This window comes from Scomber scombrus, chromosome 5 (assembly GCF_963691925.1).
Source record: "Scomber scombrus chromosome 5, fScoSco1.1, whole genome shotgun sequence".
Classification (NCBI taxonomy): Eukaryota; Metazoa; Chordata; class Actinopteri; order Scombriformes; family Scombridae; genus Scomber; species Scomber scombrus.
The window spans coordinates 7,424,511-7,440,299 of record NC_084974.1 but is presented as its reverse complement, the minus strand read 5'-3'; the positions used below and the strand labels follow the sequence as shown (position 1 = coordinate 7,440,299).

General features: G+C 42.1%; 1 protein-coding gene across 2 annotated transcripts in view; it reads right to left on the bottom strand.

Moving 5' to 3' along the window:
* dpf1 (double PHD fingers 1) overlaps window positions 1–15,789 on the bottom strand; it is a 49,435-nt gene that overhangs the window by 14,006 nt on the left and 19,640 nt on the right. The window contains exons 4-10 of one of the 2 annotated variants that reach the window (XM_062419778.1): window positions 15,488–15,517; window positions 14,635–14,795; window positions 13,574–13,681; window positions 13,059–13,186; window positions 11,950–12,039; window positions 10,874–10,952; window positions 10,581–10,712 (exon numbers count right to left, since the gene is read on the bottom strand). In XM_062419778.1, the coding sequence (XP_062275762.1) occupies window positions 10,581–10,712; window positions 10,874–10,952; window positions 11,950–12,039; window positions 13,059–13,186; window positions 13,574–13,681; window positions 14,635–14,795; window positions 15,488–15,517 (728 nt within the window). The remainder of the gene's footprint in view (window positions 1–10,580; window positions 10,713–10,873; window positions 10,953–11,949; window positions 12,040–13,058; window positions 13,187–13,573; window positions 13,682–14,634; window positions 14,796–15,487; window positions 15,518–15,789) is intronic. The other variant, XM_062419779.1, reaches the window with a different exon arrangement.

The window sequence follows — 15,789 nt, the reverse complement described above, 5'->3', positions numbered from 1 at the left end:
CAAATAACATTCAGGGATTTGATAATGGTAGTTCTTACAAAAAATAGCACATAAATGCTGTTAAAAACCATGTGTGTCAGTTTATTTAGGTGAAGAAGTAGGAGAATGATCTCAACCCATAAAGGGACATTTGATTCTTGGGTTTTGATGGAATAATTAAAGGATACACTACACGGTTTTTCCAAGACGAGCTTCACTGGACAGCAACAGTCACTCTCTATTTGCACTGTTAAAACATATCTATTTAAAAAAGACTTTTAATACTGACACCGAAGTTCACATTGTGGTTTGAGATACAAATCTTTATTCTCAAAGACCATTCACAAGTCAATTAAGATATTGAAAATGCTTTCACCTCTAAAACAACTGACATTATCTCAACCTTTTGACAGAATAATTTATTTGAGGAAGATATTGTGATTATGAGACTAAAAGCAAGTGTGGTTTTTTAGTAGCAAGACAATAGGAGCTACGGTATGAGAAGAAAAAAAATCATTGATTCTTTTTACCTCTGGCAAAATTGAACAATTGCCAGCATTCTCCCTCACTTTCTTCCTCCAGAATTTTTCTCATTTTACGAGCTCCCAATCTCTCTTCTTCTTCCCCCTTTTCCTCTCTCTCTTCCATCTCCCTCCCAGACTCTGGGCTGGAACCAATACCACCAGCCTGACTCTAGCTGGTCGATAATCTCATCCTCTGGCCGGCCGCAGTGGAAGCCTCATCAACTTAGCGCTTCCATCCGAGTGTATTACCCCTGCCTCCACACACACACACACACGCACACACACAAAATAGGCCTACCTGTTGAAATTCTTGACTTTGTATTTCACCTTACATTTCTATGTTTTCTCATATTTTTCTCCTCTCTTTAGCCCTCTTTCTTTCTACATTTGTTTTAATTTGACAACAGATAAAACACATTTAACCAAAAATTAGCTCTAACTGATTTAATATGCTTCTATGGGCTTCTATTGTATCCTATTCTGCTCTTTTCTGTCAAGTGAATACAGTACAGGAAGACTCAGCCATTAACAAAGAGACACAAGTTGCCGTGGTTACCAACATCACAAAAATATAAACTTGGTTAATCAAGACTTAGGTTTAGATGGGAATTTACAGTTCATGGTTGAGTGTGTATGTTTCCACTTTCAGAGTGTATCTATTCTTTGCAATTAAAGAAGGCAACAAACACTCCAGCACTGGGGGAAAACAGTGAGGATGAGGAGGAAGAAGAGAATAAGGAGGAAGCAGGAAAGGATTTCAATATGAGATGAACCAAAGGGGGAAACTAAAATGGAGAGAAAGAGAGAGAAGAAGAGGAGGAAAATGAGGAAACACAAAGGAGTGAGAAGGAAAGTAGGCAAAAAAAAAGAGAAGTGGCTCCCGTTGTATCGGAGCAGCGGTGTGTGAAAACACACACTCTGCACTCCTGTCGCCTCGCTGCTTAATGAGGAGAGCCTCTCAGGAGTAGTGCGCACACACACGCGCACACACACACGATTTACAACCAAGCCTTTGCATAATAACTTTTGCTGTCCAGTTTCAGTCCCATCCCCCACTTGCTCTCCTTAATGTGATGAATGAGAGTCCTTGTGCCCCTCGTCCAGCCACACACACACACACACACACACACACACACACACACACACACACACACACACACACACACACATATATCACATACACACCACATAATTACATTTAATGACAATTAAGATATTGTATATATGTTATCAAGATAGACGATGATAAACAATAATACATATAAAACACAAATCAAACGCACATTCATGTACATTCAGACACAAAAGCCGAAATGCTCAAGGAGACATCTTCAGGTTTTCTATGCAGACAAGGAGGCAGAGATGCAGTCAGATGGAAACCGTCAGTCACAGATGAAAAGTCACTGCCTTCCTTTCTCTCTCCATCTTCCTCCCCTCTCTCTCTCTTTCTCTGTTTCTCCCATCCTCTTCCTCTCTCTTCCTTCTTTGCACTTTCATGCGTTCTCATTATTGCCACTGCTCTTTCTCCCTCTGATTCGATCGCTTCTCTGCGCTTCATTGTGCTTCATTTTTTTCCCGCTTCACTTTTCCTTATTTGGTCTCTCTATCTCTTTTTCCCCCCTCTGCTTTACTCTCAAAGAGGAAATTGGAATTCTTTCCTGCAATCCATCTGTTGTCACACTAATGCCTGCACCAGTGCCATTCTTCCTCTTCTTGCTTTTCCCAATTTTTTTCTCCTTTTCCTCCCTGCAACCACCAAACCTACCCCACCCCTCACCCTGATACACACACACACACACACACACACACACACACACACACACACACACAGACACACACACAGACGTACTACTTTCACTCATGTCCAGTCAGCAGGTTGCGTAACTCCCAGTGCATTGTGGGTCTGGATGCATGCATTTGTGTGTGTGCGTGTGTGTATGTGTGCGCGTGCGTGCATGTGTGTGTAATGTGAGCTTGTGTGCAGAGATGACATTGCAAAGTAAAGAGGACAGAGGCAGTTTTGGTGCATAATAAAACTTGATCTATGGCTGCTTTGTAATCACACTGACCCGCAGAAACAGACACACACACACACACACACACACACACACACACACACACACACACGCACGCACGCACACACACACACACACACACACACACACACACACACAATCCTTCAGGCTCTGCAGTCTGCAGATACGTGCACATACAATGAATAGACACCCATACAAATAAATCTCACGTGCGCACACAGACACACTAACTCCTCCATAAATCATGTATGTAAAGGAATCACACACAGACACAAATACACACATCTTACTGTCTGTGCGTATGCTTTGCACACGTGTACTCACATTTGCAGACACTTAAAAAGAACAACTTAGCCAGCACGGGCTTGTGTCCCTATTGATGAAGAGTTAAAATGCAAATTATTAATCCTATTTTGTTCCAGAGAGAGCTGGCTGAGAATGTGACTGTGAAATCCTGTTTGAATCGTGCCCAACCTCACATGGTCCACTATACCGTGTGTCAGCCCTGACTGTCAAGTGTTCAAGTCAAAATGAACTAACTGGGATGATACAAAACATAAGTATATAAAGGAAAGTTTTATTTATTTATTTATTTATTTTAAAAAGGCATTTTTTTCAGTGAAGATTTGAGTTGGATTTGTCCCCATCTTTGGTGCTATGTGTGCTCTTTGCTGTGGTTTCTTGTACTGTAGGTGGTGCCCTTTTCTTTGTGTGTTGTTGGCTATCGCTGCTCATGCTAACCACATGTCCAACCACTGTCTCCATGGCAATAACACTACTGTATAATATATGAGTGTTAAGATTAAAACCTGCTCAAGATTTATTACTTCGGTGGGTTAAATCACCATTGCATTATATCAGTTATTATATATTATTTTTAATGTTCATTGATATTACAGCAGAAATAATTAATGAGCTCTACATGAATGAACATGTTGACTTGAGTTGAGACATAATGAGTTCCTCCTCTCCTCACTGTTTTTTACAGTTACAGTTACATTCAGTCAGAGACAGACAAACAGAAAACAAGCAGACAGGTTGAGATGGATGGTGGGTGGAGGGTGGATTTTGGGTGGTGGTGGTGGTTTTGTGGGGAGGGGTGTTAGACCATGGTGGTGTGGGGGCTTATCCAAACACGGCCAAGAAAACTGAGGAACCACAAAACAACCAGCCAGCAAGCCACAGCACCACATCTTAAGACAGAATACCAAATGAAGCAGACTCCAGTATTACCCTGCCTTCACCACTCCAACTGTCTGGGGGAATCTATATGATGAATCATGAAGAGATTTTTTTTCTTCTTTTTTTTCTTCCCTCAGTCTATATAACTCTCTGCTTCTCGCTCTGCTTGTCTCTTTGTCTGTTTTCTCTCTCTCTTTCTCTCACTTCCCATTCTTTATGTTATTTTTAATGAACTCCTCTGTGCCCCCTCCGCTCCTCTCTCCACTCCTACAGTATACTTCAACTTCTCTCATTCTTCTTCTTTCTTTCTATCTGTTCTCTTCCCTCCCTTTTTCTATTTTCTTCATCTACACCTCTTCTCCATCCTTCCTTATCCTCCCTCCCTCCCTAACCGTCTCTCTCTTTTCAATGTACATAACAGTGTACTCTTTAGGAGGGAGCCCTGGCGGTATCTATGGCAACCAGATTGCTAGGCAACAGCCGTTTCCCTTCCTTTCCTGTGCCGTGCAGCAGCGGCAACAATCAACCAATCCAAAGCTGAGGAAGAATGCCGGTGTACGTGAAAAGTTCAGAACACATTCAGAAGGCACTTCATGCTGCCTATTTACACATGTAGTAACTTAACATGCAGAAATAATACATACATGTACATCACCTCTTGGCATCACAAAACAGGAAATTAAAACTGAACATATGTCCTAAGAGAGAAAAACTGTTTTTCTACATAATAAGCCTGAAAAATATTATTGTGACAGGAATGAACATCAGGAAGGTTTTTACTGTGAATATGAGACACACAGGCAGTTTTACAGCTGCTGATGTGCACAGGCACACATAGATGCAGGCACTAGGCACATGTGTTCATTAACATACAATTACACATCTGCACATGCTGCTGGAGCCAAATGGAGAGACTCATTAAATATAAGAGTTTTGGGCAATTTGACAAACTTTGCATCCTCCATTCTTAAAATCTGATCATTGATTATTACATTTTATAGCAAAAAACATCTCCAAATAATCATTTGGAGATGATATTTACAACAAAAAGTGACTTTAATTTAACAATTCACACCTACCAAATAACAACACATCACACATAAAGTCACAAGTCATCGCACCACTTTGTCCCCAGAAACCACTGTCACAATTCGGGGAAGTTTTGGTGGCAAACAGCATTAGATGCAGAGACTTAGCAGCTTAGGAGACTCAGCGAAGTGACAAAGACTCGAGTCCCAGCAGAGAAACACATCTGTATCTGCCCGGTGACACTGCTATAAATGGCAATGTAATAGCTCGAGCGATGAACACAACAGCACCTTTTGCTGTTGTTCAGAGGAGAAAGACTGTTAGATGTAGAAGGAAAAAAACAAGCAGCGTTGCACATATGGAGCGACAACAGACACAGACTGGAGAGTGGCCATTTTAGGTATGCAGCGTTGTTTTATATTGATGTTGGTTGATCAAAATTCGTCCTTCACTCCTCTGTCTGCAGACAGCGGGAGGAGGCCATTTTGAGACAAAAGGCAAAAAATAAATAAAAAAAACCTGGAGGGGGAAAAACACAACAACCAACAATGGTGAGTAGGAACAGAGGGACGCTGACCTTCAAAGGGCTCAATTACATGTCACACACACACACACGCACACACACACACACACACACACATACACACTCAAAGTTGGGCATGATTGCCCATACAGCACATTCACACGACTCAGTGACACACAGAGGCACAGACACACCGACAGAAGCATGTGTGCGCACATGTGTGTGTGTGTGTGTGTGTTGTGTGCATTTTCAAACACACACACACACACACACACACACACACACACACACACACACACACAGAGTGAGCGTCCCTGCTGCTCCACACCGTAGGACCGTCTGTCCGTCCAGATAAAGTGGCCTCTGAATCTCAGTTCTGATTTGAGAGGGGGGATTTAATGACAACTATCCTCCCTCCTTCCCCCTCTCTGCATCTCTATTTCTCTCTCTCTGCTTCTCTCTCTCTCTCTCTCTTTCTCTCATTAATTCACAGTTGCTGTTTCTCAGTCTGTGTTCATCCTGCAATCTATTGATCTTATTCCTGCTATTTCACTATTTAACTCTACTTTCCCTCTTTCACTCCTTCCATCTATTTCTCTCTCTGTTTGTTTCTCTCACTCTCTCTCTCTCTTCCTCTTTTTCCCCATACCAACAAAACCAATTTTCAGGTGGACACTGCAGGGCCGACCTCTAAAGTAAACATCCCCCTTATTCATTCACTTCTCCTCAGCCTCCTCCTCTCCGTCTTCTACCCCCACCCCTCCCACCATCACATCAATGCCAACAGACACCCCCTCTCACACCCCACAAACTACTCTCCCTCCTTCCCTCCCTACACCTTCAGCCTCCTTTACTCCTATTTGAAGGAAAAGAAGTAGAAGAAGAGTAAAAATATATATATGGTATGTGGTGCAGTCATGAATTTTAATGGCACTGCTCATTTTGAGTAAACAGTTTATCAGCTGGGGTCTAGATATACAGAGGGAGGTTTAGTGGTGGTGGTTGATTTTGGTGGCGGTGGTGATCCGGGGGAGTGAAGACACCGAACAAAGAAATAAATGAAAAGAAAATGTAGAGCTGGATGATAGATGAAGCAAAATAAGGAGAGAATGGAAAGCGGGGAAGCATAGAGGGAAAGGAGAGGAGGAGGTTTAGTGAGAATGAAGAAGAGGAGCGGAGAGGAAAACAGTGAAAGATGGACGAAGAGAAAGACAGGGAAGGAAAATGTCATCTCCTTCTTGAATAATCTCTCATTTATCATAACAGAGAGAGAGAGAGTGGAGGTTCAGAAAAGACAGACTTCTAGTGTTACTGATTAGTTTGTGTGTTTTGTTTGTGGATGCTGCATCATACATACATACATACATACTATGGCGTCTAGACAGCTTTTGGAGCCTGAATATAGCATGAATTATGCATGCAGGGCTGCTCTCATTTGGGGGAGCCATATTAATATTATTACATATGTGGCAATATACCGAAGGGTGGTGGAGTCTCCTCCATGACACCCAGCAGATTGGGAAAGCTATAATGGCGCATACACACACACACACTCACATGTATGTACACACTCAATTGCATGTGCACTTGCGCGCGCACGCACACACACACACACACACACACACACACACACACACACACACACGCTGCAACCAAAAAGGCTAAGCTTCCTTTTTCATTTCAGCAGAGAAGATTGCATTTTCTGAGTCTCTGTGTGTGTGTGTGTGTGTGTGTGTGTGTGTGTGTGTGTGTGTGTGTGTGTGTGTGTGTGTGTGTGTGTGTGTGTGTGTGTGTGTGTCTCTGTGTCTGTGTGTGTGTGTGTGTGTGTGTGTGTGTCTCTGTGTGTGTGTGTGTGTGTGTGTGTGTGTGTGTGTGTGTGTGTGTGTGTGTGTGTGTGTGTGTGTGTGTGTGTGTGTGTGTGTGTGTGTGTGTGTGTGTGTGCACCGTTTGTGATTACTGACTGTTTGGGAGGGAGTGATGGGGGATATTAAACGATTCAAATGCTGTCTCTCTTGCTCTCCTCCACTGGAGAGACCGAAGACTGCAGCATGGCCACACACACACACACACACACACACAGACACACACTCACATACATACTGGGCCAGTCTGTTCTGTCAGACAGGCCAATTTAAAATCCCACTCCCAATTAACTGAGAGGCAGCATAGTTTCAGTGCGGACATTGTTGCAGTACCGTGTACACGGATAATGTGGATATGTGTGTTTTTGTGTGTTTATCAGTGTTCTATTCTGAGAAAATTGCCTGTTTTAAGACTGGGAGGAACAAAAGACAAGGATGAATCGTCTACGCTCCCTTTTCAAATGTCCACAGCCATTTGTCTTGATGTTTTGAGTGTGAACAACTGTATCCATTTTACTGACGATTACTGTCCAAAACGCAATCTCCTGCAGGATAAATTCATTCTGTTGTCCTTAAAAGAAGTGTTCAAAAGCAAACAAAACACACAGACAGTAGAAGACAAACCAGAAGCACAAACCACATGCTGATAAAAAAAAAACTGGCCTTGAGGGTAAGAATAAATAGCCACAAAGAAACAAAGACAGTGAGCACTGTGGTTAGTGTGGATGCTGTAGCTGAGTTTGAGGTCTGATTCATGACATAATCATAGAAACTTAAATATTTGCTTTACCCATTGTTGGCATTTATTGCTCTCTTTCACCACCAGTGTTACTTTTAGCAGAACCTTTGTAGTCCTGCACTAACTGCAGTCTCGGGTTTTCCTACAATCCATAGTGGTGCCACGCATATGCTACCATTTAATGCTTTTTACTGCACTGGTGATCTTTGGACAATCTTGCGCTACTGTTTAATTGCCTGTACAAATCTAAGTCCCCCTAGGTTTTCCAACAGGCCCCTTTACAGCCTCAGGAAGTCTGCCAATACTCAATGACTCTCAAACTTACTTCCAGTAGTTCATCTTATTGAATAGAGGCCAAAATTCCAACAGGTAAAGTGGCAGGAGAAAATATTCAATATGAGTAAATGGACACGAGCCAGATGTGCAAGAGACAATTTTCATGAAGGGCATCATGACTTGTCAAACACAGGTGTAAGTAGTTACCAATATAATGAACACATTCCATTAAATTGCTCCATTCGGTGCCACAACCTGGTTTGTACATGCTGTTTTGTTTCATTCATCAGCTGAAAAGTGTGAGGTTTTTCTTCACTGACCTTAAATCTGAGTCTAACGGGTGGGCCTATGACCCAGATTTGTGACATCACAACTAATTTGGAGCCAATCGTGGTCCAATAAATAACTTATACAAGTGTGATGTGTAAACTTGAAGCCTCAGAGCACAGTCACTAGGAAGGTTTTTTTGGTGAAGGAGGTGTATTGTGTCCAGCAGTTAAACTTTTGAAAAGAAAAATAAATGTCATTTTAAGGACTTGAATGAGGTAGCTGAACCTTCTTTGTGGAAAAACTATATTACACACAAATTATTATTCAAAGCAGAGTATTTTTATATATCTTAAAACATCTGGATGGGATCTATAAAGTCTATAAAATATACTATTCCTTCACAGGGCGATGACACTCTTATGCACCATGTGGGCCTTCAAACCTGAAAAACCTTACATTAACCAGCATTCCATCTCTCTAGTTCACAATGCACTACACTTGACATAAAATCATGAGGTACAGAATCAGATATGGACATAATTCATTGGATACTGGCTTGCTGCCTTCATGCAAATACTATACTGAATGGTATATTCTCTATTGTTGTGACATAAAGCATCCATCCAAATCTTGAGTGAGTTAGTGGAAATACTTGCCATTTGACTGTCTACAATATGTCATTTCATGACAGAAACATCTGGCTCCCTGCTGTTCTGGATCTACATACATGTCTACACGGTCTGGAAAGACGTGCTGGAAGCATTAGACAGTGATGCCGTGTGCCTTTATTATAACTACCTCATTGTATTTTGAACCAGCACATTAATGGATACTCATTAAAGCCATTAACAGCTGCAGCCATACTGTGTGCTGTCATTTAAAATGTACATACAGAAGAAGCTAAAATATGAGTACAAAATGTGTTGAAGTGTGTATGACTGGTGTTGCTGAGTTTTGATTGAAGAGGTGTTTGTCCTCTCTATGAGCTGTGGTGTTTTTACAGCAGCTGTTGACAGTATGTGGAGTGTTACATCAACTCTGATAGGTGCTGACTAACTGAGTTTACCTTTGCACTCTCAAAATAAGATCAACGCTGAATATTTAACTGAAATGTGACTCGCCACTTATGTAAATAGTTACGTCAATCCCTTTTTGTACACTATTATCACAATTCATCACCTGGGGGCAGCGGATTCTGTGTTCAAACTCACTGTCTGACCTTTAACACAAGAGGTGACTACAGTGAAACATTAAATGCTACAAAAAAAACAAGGTAGGATTACCTGCGAACCAAATTAGCCTTGGAACAACCATGCAAATGTTGCCATATACAACCATCAAGAGAATCAGAGTCATATATTCTGGCTACGGACACATCAAACAACAAGAGGGAGTGTGAAAATGCAGCATTACATCAGATCAAAAACTGACTAACCTTTATTTGTCCCCATTCATACGAGAGTGCTTACACAGATTAATCTCTAGTAGCTTCAAACAATAGAAGTACACTTGTGTCAATAACTAATTGAGCTTCCATTTTCTGGCTCTACAGAAAATGTAGAGCCAGAGGTAGATTGTTGATTATTATTGTTAATTATTGTTTTAAATGTTACTTAGACATCAATTGCATCAAGTCAAATTCCCATTCATAACTGCAGCGTCAGTTCACCAAAGCCAGTGTGCCCAGTTCAGGAGTTGGGAGAGGCCAGGTCGGATGACTATGGATTGATTGATTGGATTGATTATGGATGATTGGATGACTGACCTATTTTGATCAGCTGCAACCCTAGTTTTAACCTGCATCACTGCATCACTCTGAAAAGGTACTCAGAGAGAGCTGAAGAAATCAGCTAAACCCAGAGCACCGCTGGGAGAAATCTTATCCTTCATCCACACAAGTGCACACTTTGGATTTGGCTCGGTCAGCAGTCGACACTGTAGCTATCTATAATGCTGCAAGAGAAAAACTCCAGGACGATCAATAGTACTTGATAATATTCTGATTATTAAGGATTGTTGGCATGGCTATGAAACTGCTTAACCTAAACCATATGTCAGTCCTGTAACTGTGAAACACTCCACGTGGAAGATGATGATGATGATGATGGACAAAAAAGTAAGAAAGTGTGAATCAGTTTAATAGTCAGGCAGCAGACTCACGCTTGTGGTTGTTCTTGCGCTGGAAGGGTAGCGTGTGTCGCTCTGAGTCTTCTTCACCCTCTTCATCTGCCAGGTGTGTGTGAGTGTAATGGTAACTCAGCCCTGGGCGGTTCTTATAGCGCTTTCCACAGACTGGAACACACACACACACACACACACACACACACACACACACACACACACACACACACACACACACACACACACACACACACATAAACAGGGAGAGTATAAGAGTATAATAAAAGTGTAATGGAGGAACAGGAATTAAGAAACAATGTGTCGACGCTCACTGTCACAGACGTAAGGCTTGTCTCTGTCTTCGATGGCGGATGGCTCTTGTCGCTTCCTCATGCCTCCGACACCGTAGGCCTGTGGAACACACACACACACGCGCACACACATCGACAAATACTTTTGAGAACTCAGACTGCAGCACGCCAGCCACATGCAAAATCACACATGTAAGATACACAGGAAAAGTTTGATCTCCCACTCTTGTCAGATAAGTCTTTGCAAGTCTGTGCACGTGCATACACAATAAAAAGAGTGTAACAACACACTCCTCGCCTCAAGCGTCTACACACACACACGTTTGCATTCTAATCATCTGTTCTCAGTGTAAAAGCTTCACTTCCAGCAGGAGGGGGCTGATGACACCTAGCAGGGGAGCAACAGCTCCAATTAGCAACCCTGGTGTTGCCGTGCGAGTGTGTCAGCACGTGTGTGTGCGTGTGTGCCTGTGTGCTTGTGTGTGTTGATTTTTAAAATATATTGTTAACACTTGATTATCTTCCCATAGGATGCCCCCAAAAAAGAGGAAAAAACATCTGATCTAATCAAGGCTGTAAAAAAAAAAAATAAAGGTCGTCCCAGCTTGATTTCAACTCTGGATCTGTTTGCATTTTTTCCATGTTAACTGTTTGTCTGTCAGATGATATTTCATTAGAGTCTGGAGCACAGACAAACCACAAAATGATTCCACACTAAGTCAGTCATACTATATGAAATACAATAACTCATATCTATAGTAACCTCAGACCTGATTTCTGTAGATGATAAGGAGATTTTTCAATTATTAAGTGTAGACTTTCAAGTAATAACTCTTTAGCAGATGACTCCCTTTAAATCTTTGAGATGAGAATATTTTATGGGCTGAAATGATAACTGTTTGTGTTCTGTGTCTGATGGGTAGGATCCTGAACTTTCACATCTGCTTCATCTGTATCATTTTTTTCAGCTTCCCCAGCTTCACTTTTCTACACTGACATCTGAACAATATGTTTCCTGGCTTGTTAGTTCAGTATAAAATTACCAGGGAAAAGAAATGAAAGAGGAAATGGATGATGAAATATCATCCTTGTCTTACCCGTGCTTTGGTACGGTTCTTGCGCTTCGGGACATCTTCCTCCATCTCGTCCACATCCAACTCATGAGGGAAATCCCCCACCAGCAACTTCTAAGGGGGAGGTATAGAGTGAGAGACAAATGGACTGTCAGACAGGTTGGTTTCCTTTCTTTCAATTATCTCAGCCTCTGTCTGCTTTAGACCTGCATGGACCCATAGGGGGTCATGAAATTGTACTTCTTCCTGCTGCTTTTGTAGGTGTCTGTGTACTCCATTAGCACAAATTATAGCCAAACATGTCATCATGTTATTAAAATAAAGAAATTGATTTATAGGAAATCCTTCATCAGTGAACTTCAGCAAAGGAAACCTTTAGCATATGTTTGCTCTTAGTGTAGGAAATGCTAGCTTTGTTTAAAAAAAACATAAATCTGATTGCAGTTAATGCCAAAAGTAGATACTTACATCTATAATAAAAATATAGCAGTAAGGGAAGAGTGGCACAATGACACAAAAGAGTGAGAATCTATGCCCGCCTGGGTGAGCTTCAAGCTGGGCTTGAGTCAGAGGAAGCCCTGGATTAGAGGCCCTGAACACTTTTAAACTCTTAAAGGGCCTGTCTGAGGCCATTCACTAAACTGCTGATTGATTAGCTGTCCATCTCTGACAGCAACAGCCTCTAATTGGTGAAATATTCAACTGTATGGGCATTAAGAGTTGGCTCAGAAGTTACTGAGTGTAACACACTGTATGAAGGATGACAAAGAACAAAGAGGTGCAGTAGATAGACCTTCCTCTAATTTTAACATGCCTAATGTTGGTCCAAAAACACTGGCTGCACTGCACTCACACACACAATCTCCAGCACATACACACACACACACACACACACACACAAACACACACACGATGTGCCAGGAGGGAGTTGTCAAAGCGACGGGACCCTGCATCACCGCCAAAACACACACTCCAAGAAAGACAAAGGCAGACAAAGAAACACAAACACATAGATAAAAAAGAGCCTGACATAAAAAGAAAACAAAAACAAGACATACAGAAAAACAAAGAACTGAGGAAAAGACACAAAGAGAGAGTAAATGAGAGATGGAAGAAAGAGACGAGAGTCTCACCTGACACTCGCTCATTGGCTCTTCTTCCTTGGTTTCTACCTTCTTGTCCAGGGTTTCCCCGGCAAGCAGCGATTCCAACACAGGACCGTCTGGGATACCCCCTTCCTTCTTTAGAGAGGCCTCGTAGTCTGGAGAACGAGAGAATCGCAATCAGAAAACAGCAGAGATCTCACATTCATGCTGACATGCACAGCGGAGCTGACAGCACCCTGAGCAAAGCAAAATGTGGCTGGTTCATTGAGGCAAAACAGGACGTCAGCCTCTGCAGAGTACGAGGACGAAGAAATCATCTGCAATTGAGTGTGCTGCTTGTGGACAAATATTTTCTTTCAGTTGTCTGAATGAATGTCATTAAATGAGATAAGTATGTAGTGCACATATAGTGAGTTTTACCATTTGTGATTATGATACAAATACAAGACAGTATTTTCTGAGCTCTAGACTGCAGAAGGACAGTTAAAAAGTTAAGTTTTGTAGATGTTGCGACCATCTCATTTTCTCCTCCTCCTCCTTACCGATCTTAAACTCAATCGGTACAAGCCGCGGGTCCTCCAGGATGTTTAGCCGTCTCTTCTTGCGCCAGCAGCGAGCGGGATATGTGTACAACTGACCTGGAGCATGACCTGAAACACAGAGGGAAACACAGCTCAGTTGTAGGACACATTACCATGATTTATTTATTAATGAGTAAAAAAATCTATGATTAGACAAATAAATAGATGAAGTTTGATGTGCTAGAAGATTTGAAAGTATGCCTACTGTCTTTTTTTTTACATTTTAAAAGACAGAAATGACTGGATGCTATTGTGTTACTGAACATGTTTCCAAAGCAAGTAATTTATCATTATTAATGGGATTTTTGTTGGTTTTGGAATAATGTATAATGATGTTGTTCCTGATTAACAGTTAACCATTAAAAATAACTGAAATTAATTAATAAAAAAGAAAAAAAACTGAATAGAAATTCATCTCAAATCTTTAAAAAACACACAAATCATTTAAATGTTCACTTCATATCAGTTCTGTTCTACTCAAATCCAACTAAAAGTGACAAACAAACAAAAATATTATACTGGCAGAACCCAGACACATCCTACAAACTCAGATCATTAACACAGTCATGCACACACATACACATACACACATACACACGCACAAACACACATAAGTGCAGTCTCTGCGGAATAGTTGGTGCCAGCGGCGTATCACTGCCTACAGGGGTGTCTGATTCACTGCCAAAACACACTGATGTTACAGAGAAAGAGAAAGCGATGAGGAAACACCCTTTGGGGAAAGTTTTTTTTTAAAGTTGAGAAAGATAGGAGGAGGTCTGGAGAAGAGAATGAGGAAATGAAGAAGAGGAGAGAGGAAGGAAAGGGAGACAGAGCCATGCAGTGCAGAGGAAGGAAGGAAGCCGCGGGACAAAGTGACTGGAGAGAATCATTTGTGTGGCACAACAGCTGGCAAAAACCACACACACCAACGAGGAGGAGCGCTCCTTGAGCTTTAGCCAGCAAACCCACCACTTTATCATGCCCAGGTATCAAACACACACCTTACACACAGACACACACACCTGGCCCACGGTGGTTCTTCTCCATCCAGATGTAACAGTTGCTCTGAGCCACACCGGTCTGGGAGTCCAGGAAGGGGAGACGCATGGAGCGCTCGGCACACAGACGGGCATTGTAGCTGCGACAGTGTTCAATGGCCTCCTTGTAGAATTCCTCACCAAGACTAAGAGATAAAAGGGAGGAGGGAAGAAGTGTGTGTGTGAGTCACAGGTGAGGGACAAGGAGGGAATACAGAAAGTCAACCATCAGCAGCAAAAAAGGAGGGAAAATATGTGTGTGTGTATGTGTGTGTGTGTGTGTGTGTGTGTGTGTGTGTGTGTGTGTGTGTGTGTGTGTGTGTGTGTGTTAGTAGAAAGAGGAAGGGCTTCAAATGGATTTTCATGGACAGGTGTAGGGCAGGTTTTTGTATGTGTGTGTGCGTGTGTGCGTGCGTGTGTGCACTCAAGCTTCAAACTGTGCACACTTCCGAGTGTAAGTGCATGTGTGTAAGTCAAAAGGGGCAGTGAGCGTACAGTCATGGTATGCGTGTGTGTGTGTGTGTGTGTGTGTGTGCGCGCGTGCGTGTGTGTGTGTGTGTGCGCGCGCGTGCGTGTGTGTGTGTGTGTAGATGATGCACAGTCCCATTAACCTGGGTCACAGCAGATGAGCTGGCAACTACACACACACACACACACACACACATGCACGCAGCACAGTGAAAGAGTCTGTAACACATTTTTCACCGTGAGGACAATGTATGCACTGTATTTTCTCACCTGTACAAGTGTGAGTTTAATTAACATTCAGTGTAATATTCTTCTCTTTGTTCCTCCCACCCTCCCTCGTCTCCCCTCAATCTCTCATACTCGCTCTTACCTGTTCTTGATGACTGCGCCTCCAGATTGCCTGTAGGTAGAAGAAGAAAAGAAGTAGAAGGAGAAAAAAAAACACCAATGGATGTGTGGTGAGTCACTCCTCCACCCCACCCTACTTCCTCTCTCCGCTCAACCATTCCCTTGGCTTTCCTTCACTCCTCACTCACTTTCACTTCTTTCCTACCTTGTTGTTGGGTGTGTTTTTTTTTACTTTTACACTCTATCCATTTCTTCGCGCATTTCTTTTTTTTCATGTTCATCTTTCATTGCAATCCTCTCTCTTCTCTTTGTGTCTCTCCTGTT